The sequence below is a fragment of the Antedon bifida genome, chromosome 3 (assembly GCF_963402885.1).
Source record: "Antedon bifida chromosome 3, ecAntBifi1.1, whole genome shotgun sequence".
Classification (NCBI taxonomy): domain Eukaryota; kingdom Metazoa; phylum Echinodermata; class Crinoidea; order Comatulida; family Antedonidae; genus Antedon; species Antedon bifida.
The window spans coordinates 19522358-19531391 of NC_136228.1; the positions used below are offsets into that span (position 1 = coordinate 19522358).

Below are 9034 nucleotides of genomic sequence, written 5' to 3' on the forward strand. Positions count from 1 at the left end.
CAGTTATTAAAATGTCTAATTGAGTACGGAATAAAAGAATTAAGGAAGCGTTTTGTTCTACAGCGTGTAGCCCTCAAACGCCTTCCAGATCTCAACCATTTAAAATCATTATAGAGCGGATGACTCTCATCTTTCATTATGGAAATGACCTTATCATAAATTTTGACGTTACAAACATCATCAAATCAATGATCTGTTTAGTTATTCTGCACGCCTTATTTACTAAACATTGAACATTCTTTACTACTGAACCATATCAGACAACCATAAACTAAGACACTTTCCATTACCGACTTATAAAATAGACCTAATATTGTGTTGTCAACATTAAGCGAGTTTAATTTTCTTAAAAAGTACAATATTGCTTTTTTAAATTCATAAATTCTCATACATTTTCCAAATTCTTCCTGGCTACCTATCACAACTCTACTCGACTCACCAACTAACTAAAATGTTAGAGGCTATTGTCTGAGTTGCCAATAAACAGACTTTATCTTGCTATCTATTTCAACTCTTAATTGACTCACCAACTAACTAAAATGTTAGAGGCTATTGTATGAGTAGCCAATATGTGTTGTTAAAATTGTATACCTAAACTGTTGCATGAGATGACACGGCCGTCCAAACATACTGCTTGATTTTATGTGGTTAAGTGCCAGACTCAAAAACTCTCTTCTGGGGCCTCCTTGGTCAACCGCACTCTCAGCTTGTGAACACGAAGGACATCCTGTTTTTTTAGTTGAACGTCCTTCGTTTCAACCCTCTCACGGCACCATCCCAAATGTTTGTTCTGCAGATATTAAACATACTGCTAGTGGTACTTGTAGTTACTGTTTCTCCTTCAAGCGACTGAAATATTTCCACAGCAGTTATTCCTTTGGTGCTGCAAATATTCAACATAGAAAACATTGTAAACATAAACACCAATTGACCATTGGGGTGCCGATCTGTTGCCAAAGTATCAATTTTGACTTTATGTTCCTGGAGAAAAATAAAATTAACTGCGATCCCATCTTTTATTGTAAAGAACCTGTCTACAGGCATAGCCTGTACTTTACCAGCAATGATCATTCTACTAATGTCGTTTACATAACGTTCGTATAATGTGCTGTCGTCGTCTTTAATGGCAATGTGGCCCTTTAGAAATTGTCTGCTTCCTTTACCCGTGCCTAAACTTACATTTCTGAGTTGAAAGCTATCTATTAAATAGCAGTTAAGAGATTTGCAAGATGTTTTTCGTGTTGATGTCGATGCAGTCGTTGCTTATGAGTGAATGAAGTATAATTATGATATCAAAATGTATACAATTGGTTTTGGTCGCATCATAGTAAGGAGGAAGTGTTAATCCTACATCAAACGTTTTTGGGGAACCGCTTTTCGGCGGCAGTGCTTTAGTGATGCGCAGATTATAAACCAGATAAACATTAATAGTGTTATGTAGTCAGTAGTGTGAAAAATTGCTGATAATTAGTTTAATAAACTTTTTTTGTTTTTTTGTGTGTTTTTTATTATTGTGGATAATAGAAGTTGTGAAGATGAAATAGCCATGTGTCCTTCACAACTCCACCAAAAATGATTTACAATACATTTCTCCCAGGGTTGCAAATCCTTATTTTTCTTGGCGTCTGCAGAAATATTTTTCTCAAACTTTTGACCATATGCCATTCATCAAACTTATGTTTGATATTTCCATTGTTCTCACATTGGTTTGATGACCATGGGGTGCCGATCTGTTGCCAAAGTATCAATTTTGACTTTATGTTCATGTTGAATTTGTTGTGTCTGGGCACACCATTTGGGTAACATTGTCATCATAATAATGTACTATCACTATAATTTACAAACCTTTAATTCATTTAGACATCTTTTGAGTCCTTCATTCTCTAGATGATGCGAGTATGGATTTCAGAGGCGGTTTTGTATTTATTATATTTATATATAGCATTTGAGATACGTTTATTCTGCCTCAGAACCTGACTTTAAGAGGAGATTCATAAACAATAAACTTGCGTTCATTGTGTGGATTTGGATGAGTTGGCTATCTTTATTATCACTACTGTATTCTTCATCATAAAAAGCTGTTTCGAAATCAGCATCATTGGGTTCGTAGTCATCATCGGTGGAAAGCTCATCATCAGAGGTTGACATGTCTGAATATGATTCATCAGATGACAATTCTTCAGGTGATTCATCAGATGACTCATCAAACTTTGTTGGACAGATTACTTTTGTAGGTGCTGTTGTCGGTGATGGAGGTAGTATTCTGATGTCTGTTCAATACCAGATATATAAGTATGTGTTCCTTTGCAATTTTCTTGAAGAATTGTTCTGGCCTCTTTTTCTTGATGTTCCATAATTGTTAATATTGTCTATAAATAAGCAAAAAAATATAACAGAATGAACAAGGTCAGTAGGCCTAGTGTAGTACAGTACATGCATGCACTGGCGTACACTTTTATTATTGCAAGTAATAATATTATTATATTCAAATTATAGTATAATAAGTAGGCTACTACACTAGGCCTAAGCTATTAATTAGGCCTAGGAAAGTTAGATATTATTATTTATTTATTGATTTATTCTTTCTTAAATTACAGTCTCTAGTGCTAGCCCAAACCCGCTAACCTATTTGATGTTTAGCGTAGACCTTGGCGTCAGCCTCGGTCAACTTACCTCTCTTGGTCGGCGTTTTAGAAAGGCACCCCTTTCACTCATTTTTAAAAATGTTAATGTTGTTTCCCTTAAAAAGTGTGAATGGTGAATACGTCGTGCACACGGCCACATGTGAGGAAAAGAATTTATATTTTTTGGCAATATAGGCCTAGTAGAATTACAGTAATATCGTCGAATGGAATGTTTTAGACGCATATGTACAGTAGTCTAGGTCTATAGCTATAGGCTTGTATCAATTAGGTAAGTAATGAAATCTTGACTTCTTGCCCCGACCTTACCTCCGATCCAAATAACAAGCCATTGTTGCCATCCGCCAAGTTGGGCAAATCCGAAAAACACTCGGCATCATGTGTTCGACCAGGCCAGCCAACATAAATGTCTGTGAACCTGTTATTTATGAGAAAAAAACAGATTTGCTCTTCTGTACAAAATTAAATGTTATGTAGAATCCTACTAAGCCTAGCTAGTAGTAGTACTATAGTTTAGTAGCCTATAGTATAGAATACCTGAATTTATGGTCCACCACGGCTTGCAATATAATACTATACCAGCCTTTGCGATTATAGTAATCAGCCTTGTTTTTATTTGTGCCAATTATCTGAAGGTGGGTGCCGTCTATGGCACCTCCACATTGAGGAAATCCCTTTATATCAAATCCGTTTATGACGCTATCAAAGTAGAAAATAATTCACAATGAAATGCATTTGCCTTTTATTTGTAATTTGTATACTTACTAATGATCAATAGGCCTATAATAAAGATTCACTTTATCAAATGGAATTGTATAGGCCTATTTGCAATTGTATTTCATACTAATTGTTTAAAATAATAATAGACCTGCCTACCTGTATTCTGTGGGTGTTCTGTGGTCTTAGATGATCAGCAAGTTGCCTGAATGTTACTCGTGACATTCTAAAATGGCTCTTGAATTGTCCATCTGAGAAATTGGTAACAACCGACATCCAAAATTCATGACCGTGGTTCCTGTTTAATGACCATATAGTACGGTCAACCCTACCTGCCCCAATTGCGGCTCCCGTAATTTACGCAGCTATCAAAGTATGCAACTGCTGGGTATGTCGCATAATATATTCTCGTCGTTTTCTACGTAATTTCCGAATAAACTGTAACTGCATATTATTAACCATTACTGCAAATTCATTGTATGCCAATTGAATGTGTAATAACACCTGACAGCAGCAGCTCTGTAAACAGTTGACAACACTTGTTTCTTCTTGTTTTTTTGTCTTTCATTTCATGTTCGACTCCCTCACCTACTACTGGCCCTGCTGGCACTTTTGCTGAAAAATAAATTGTAAAAACGGTCAAAATGTGTATAATGTAGTCTATAGTAGGTGCCTAGCTAACATAGGCCAAGGCCTGGCATACTCCTGGCCCAAATAATAATATTTAATTGGTAGACGCTTGCCGATGACATACGCTTTAGGCTAGACAATATGAATATTTTTTTGTAAACATTTTATAATAAATAATATAAATTGTCAGAATATAGTGACCTTGTTTCGATGATGGCAGACCGACCTTAAATTGTCAGACTTAAACCTGATTTCAATGTTGTATCAACATTACTATAATTTTGACGTATCAGCGATGGTAGATCGACATTAAATAGTCAGGCTTCAACCTGATTTCAACATTGCATCAACGTTAATATAGTGATGTTGTTACTACGATGGTAGATCGATCTTAAATGGTTATGCTTCAACCTGATTTCAATGTTGTATCAACGTTAATATAGTGACGTTGTTTCGACGATAGTAGATCGATCTAAATGGTCATGCTTAAACCTGATTTCAATGTTGTATCAACATTAAATAGTGATGTTGAATCAACAAAGGTAGATCGACCTTAAATTTCAACGATGTATTAACGTTAAATAGTTACGTTGTATCAACAATGGTAGATCGACCTTAAATTTTCAGATTTCAACCTTATTTCAACGTTGTAGGTTAGTGACGTTGTATCGATGAAGGTAGATCGACCATAAATTTTCAGATTCCAACCTTATTTCAACCCTGTATCAACGTTGTATCGACGATGGTAGATCTACCATAAATTTTCAGATTCCAACCTTATTTCAACCTTGTATCAATGTTGTAGTAGTGACGTTGTATCGACAATGGTAGATCGACCTTAAATTTTCAGCGGATTGGCGTTAGGTTGTTGAAAGCTGTTTTGCTGTTGGGTTTGTTGTGTGTGGTTAGTTTGGTGACACATTGTTTCAGCGCCATGCTAATTTAGTCTTTAACAGAGGTCATCATTGCTTGATGACAACATTTAGGCATAAAGCCTTAAAACACGCTCTTTCACTATGTATATTACTATTTAACATAACTAGGCCATAACAAAACAATTTATTTATTTTGCTTAATACATTAGTAATCAAAATACTTAAAAACAGAAATAAAATATAAACAAACAATGCAGCTATAATGCACCTTAACTTACAATATAAACATTCAGTACTGCTGAGCTTAGGCTCTGGAACAATCTGCCTTTACATATTAGTAAATGGACATTTTTAAATCACTTCTAAAAACTCACTTTTTCTGATTTGTTTTTTTTTGCTATATGGAATGGCGCTATAAACTCTGGGAAAGAAGAATAAGAAAAAAAAAAAAATAACAAGGGGTTATCCGCCAAGTGCGGATAACCAATTATACAATTATGCTTACATGTAGGTTTTTAGTTTTGCTGTGAAATCCAGATTTCTCCCAGTTGTTTCTTGTCGTCTTAATTAGATGCGGCACATCGTTAAACAAATAGATCGTACGACTAGCATCAACTGGATTTGTGGTGTAGTATGTGATTCCATTACTACATACCTCTGCAACTGAATGCAGGTCATAGAATTTGTGATTAGGCGAAGCTCCATCAGAAACGAGGGCTCTAACATGAAAACCTATAGCTTCCATCGTATAAACTGCATCGCACATGAATAATGCACGACTAGCAATGCCTTCTGTGGGGTAAAGCACTTGTGATTCCACGAAGCATGATAACGAGGACATGTGTTGCCAAACCAACTTTTGTCGCTCCTGAACACTTCTGTTCAAAGTCATTCAGTTCATTTGCTAAAACCTATTAACTGGCCAGATCTGACATTGTACACAAGTCCTGCCTTTACTTTCATCTCATCAATGAGCAGTGTGATGTTCTTTTGATGCGATTTAATATCCCCAGGTTCAATATTGTTGTCCGTGCAAACTCTTTCTACAAAATCCATATTGATACCGGTGGATGCGTTCGTAAAATGAGTGTAACTTTGAAGTGTTTTTGCATGTGGAAGTTTTAGAAATCCGCTGTTGCGTAATACTTCATACCCAGATGTCGACTTTGCGTGAAGTGCGATGCACCAGCGTAATATGGCTGGGTGCCACCGCATTTGTTTGTTTTTTGTAAATGATTCTTTTTGTTGTTCCCAAAGCAATAGGGAGAAATGGCGAACCGCGATGACGTCACTCAAATTTCACCGAGAGGGTATAGATTGTAAACAAACCATTTCGCCACATGTTTTTGTATGGGAAATTCCGATGGGTTGAGTTAAAATGGTAGGTAGAAAAGAACGTTTAAAACACACATAATAGCAGTATCTTTTTTTTTATGCAACACCCTTAACAATTTTAATGTTATATGGGCAAATCTTAACATATTTTATTTTAATTTGGATTGAATTAAGACAAGTTTTTTTGTTATATACTGTACCCAGCTCTAGGCCCTAGATAGTTGGCCTGTATGCTGTAGTACCTCAAGTACTCAAGCCTAGCACGGATTATCGGTTATTATAATAATAATAATAATATTGGAAATTCGTTATTGCATACTGTACTACTACTACTACTACTTTAGCTAGGGTGCTGCTAGGCCTCTCCTAGCTAGGTAGTAAGACTAAATAGAGCATCTCTAGTAGATGTAGGCCTAGCATTAGTTTCAGCTTGACAACTGCCATTTTGTTATGTGGCTAGTGATGCTTCATGCAGGGGGGCTACCGCCAGTAATGAATACTTGATAACACGATTCTACTATAATACTATAGGCCTAGTCTAATGTAAACCTCCAGATATGAGATATTTTTAGGAATATGATTGTGAATGATGGATTACTTTTATAAATATTTCATTGTTTTATTGGTTTATTTTCAGTTATATAATGCCACACTACTGTACTGCATTTGGTTGCAACAATGTGTCATCCGAACATCCCGAACTGTCGTATCACAGTGTACCGTCACACAACCATCTCCTAAGAAATAAGTTGTTCAACCGCATAAAAAGAGACAAACGGCATTTGGCGTTAACATCATCTGCGAAGGTGTGCTCAAGTAATTTTCATCAACAAGATTTCTGTTTACTTATATTGGAATAAGGCTTACATTTGGCTAATACTCGCCATTTAATATTATATTTAATGTTGTCATCTTTAGTTTCCAAACATGTTAGCTAAGCGCTGTACTATTTTTATACTTTTCATTACAGAATGAGCTTGTATGCCCATTGTATCTACACTTAAATGTATTTTCTGTAAGTCCAACATATGTTTTAATTTTGTTAGTGCCATTTCTTGTGACAGTGGCCTGGTATACTACACCACTTGTTAAGCATTTCCCTAAAGGGCAAATCAAATATCAAATACAAATATATAAACTGAAAGATACACAAATTATGATAAATAAGTTAACAAACGTTTCATAACTAAACAACTTTTTTCATTAAACATGCAATATATTTTGTAATAGATAACATAACAAAAAAATATGCTGAAAATAATGTAAATATATATATGAGATTCTGTAATTGTTGAATAAAGGTGGTAGTTAACCACAAAAAAAAAAAAAAAAAAAAAAACAAGATTTCTGTAACCCAACATCAAAAAACAGACGGCGTCGACTAAAACCAGATAGTGCACCTTCAAAATTTGCTTGGACCATACCTGCAGCTGGCGAGTCATCTTCAGAGGATGATGAAGTACGGTCTGCCTTTAAAAAGCGTGAAGATTTCAGGGCCGAGCAAGAGGATGAAACAGATACCGCTTCTGAGGGAGAATGCGACATTTTCCCTGAAAATCTAGAAATTATTTCAAAGTCAACTCAATACAGAAAAGTGGATTATACTGAAGATAAAGAAGATGAAGTAAAAGAAGAATGCCATCACTCATTCTCAGTAAACCAACTCTACTATAAGTGCCATACAGAAAAAATGGAGTACAAAATTTTCATGCATTTTACTGGGTTCCCATCAAAACAGCGTTTTATTGATTTTGCTCAATTTGTTATACCAACATTTGACAATGATGATATTGTTTATTGGAACACCAAAGCTTGTAAAAGAAGGCGGGTTAACATGGAGCAATTGCTTGAGGTTAGTTTAGAGAACACTGAAGACGAGACCGATAGTCTAGTCGTAAGATGACTGTTTGGAATGAGTTGCTACTGACATTGATGAAACTACGAACAGGGTGTTCAAATATCGACCTAGCAGTCCGGTTCAACATTGCCGAAGGAACAGTGTCAAATAAAGTAATTACACATGTAAATCTACTTTATACAACTCTTGGGTCCCTTAAAATATGGCCACATCGTGATATCATACTGAAGCATGCGGCAACAAAATTTTTAAAGAAGTATCCAAATACAGTTATTTTAATAGATGCTACAGAGCTTTTCATTCAAATCCCAAGTTCTCTAAAAACAAAAACAAAGTGAAAGCTACTCACAATATAAGCACCACACTACCATGAAAGGGCTTCTTGGTGTTGATCCTAAGGGAGGGGTTATCTTTGTTTCACAATTATTTGAGGGGTCAATCAGTGACAAAGAACTCGTCAATAGAAGTGGGTTCCTAAATGTTTTAAAGGCAAAAATTAATTGCGGTGAAATTCATAAAGGTGACATTGTTATGAACTAAGGGCTATGGGTTTAAAGTTAAATTCACCACCTTTCCTGAGGGAGAAGGGTAACTTCAACGTAAATAACGTAATTGAAATCCAGACTGTAGCAAAACATCGCATTCACATTGAAAGGGCTATTGGAAAAATAAAAACGTTCATGATTTTCAAATCAACACTTCCAGTAGCAATGTTTGGCACATTAAACCAAATTTGGACTGTTGTTGTTGTAGGGCAAATTAGCAATGTGGCAAGTACATACTGTCCTTAAGTATTACAAAACTTTATATTTAGTTTTCACTTTGTTTTTTTAAATGTAACACTGTAAATAACATATAATATGCAATACATAAGAAAAAATAGTGCTTTCGAACTGTATAATACTGATTAAGAAGGAGACTGTCCCAATATTGTTCATTGAACTTAACTCTCAAAACTGCCATTTGTCTAGAATCTG

The 9034-nt window shown here is 35.4% G+C and overlaps 1 protein-coding gene across 1 annotated transcript; it reads left to right on the forward strand.

The window, feature by feature from the left end:
* The first annotated feature begins 6124 nt into the window (after positions 1-6124).
* LOC144837189 (uncharacterized) lies at positions 6125-8102 on the forward strand. Its single transcript, XM_078692207.1, has 3 exons — positions 6125-6245; positions 6837-7044; positions 7554-8102. The coding sequence occupies exons 1-3, from the start codon at positions 6205-6207 to the stop codon at positions 8100-8102; spliced, it is 798 nt and encodes a 265-aa protein (XP_078548333.1). The 5' UTR covers positions 6125-6204.
* The last annotated feature ends 932 nt before the right edge of the window (positions 8103-9034 follow it).

Bases quoted from the DNA above. Each gene is read 5' to 3' on its own strand.
- LOC144837189 (XM_078692207.1), top strand. From the start codon at position 6,205: ATGTTTTTGTATGGGAAATTCCGATGGGTTGAGTTAAAATG. The intron at 6,246-6,836 runs GTAGGTAGAAAA...GTTTATTTTCAG, and splicing joins CGATGGGTTGAGTTAAAATG to TTATATAATGCCACACTACT. The intron at 7,045-7,553 runs CTTATATTGGAA...GATTTCTGTAAC, and splicing joins ATCAACAAGATTTCTGTTTA to CCAACATCAAAAAACAGACG.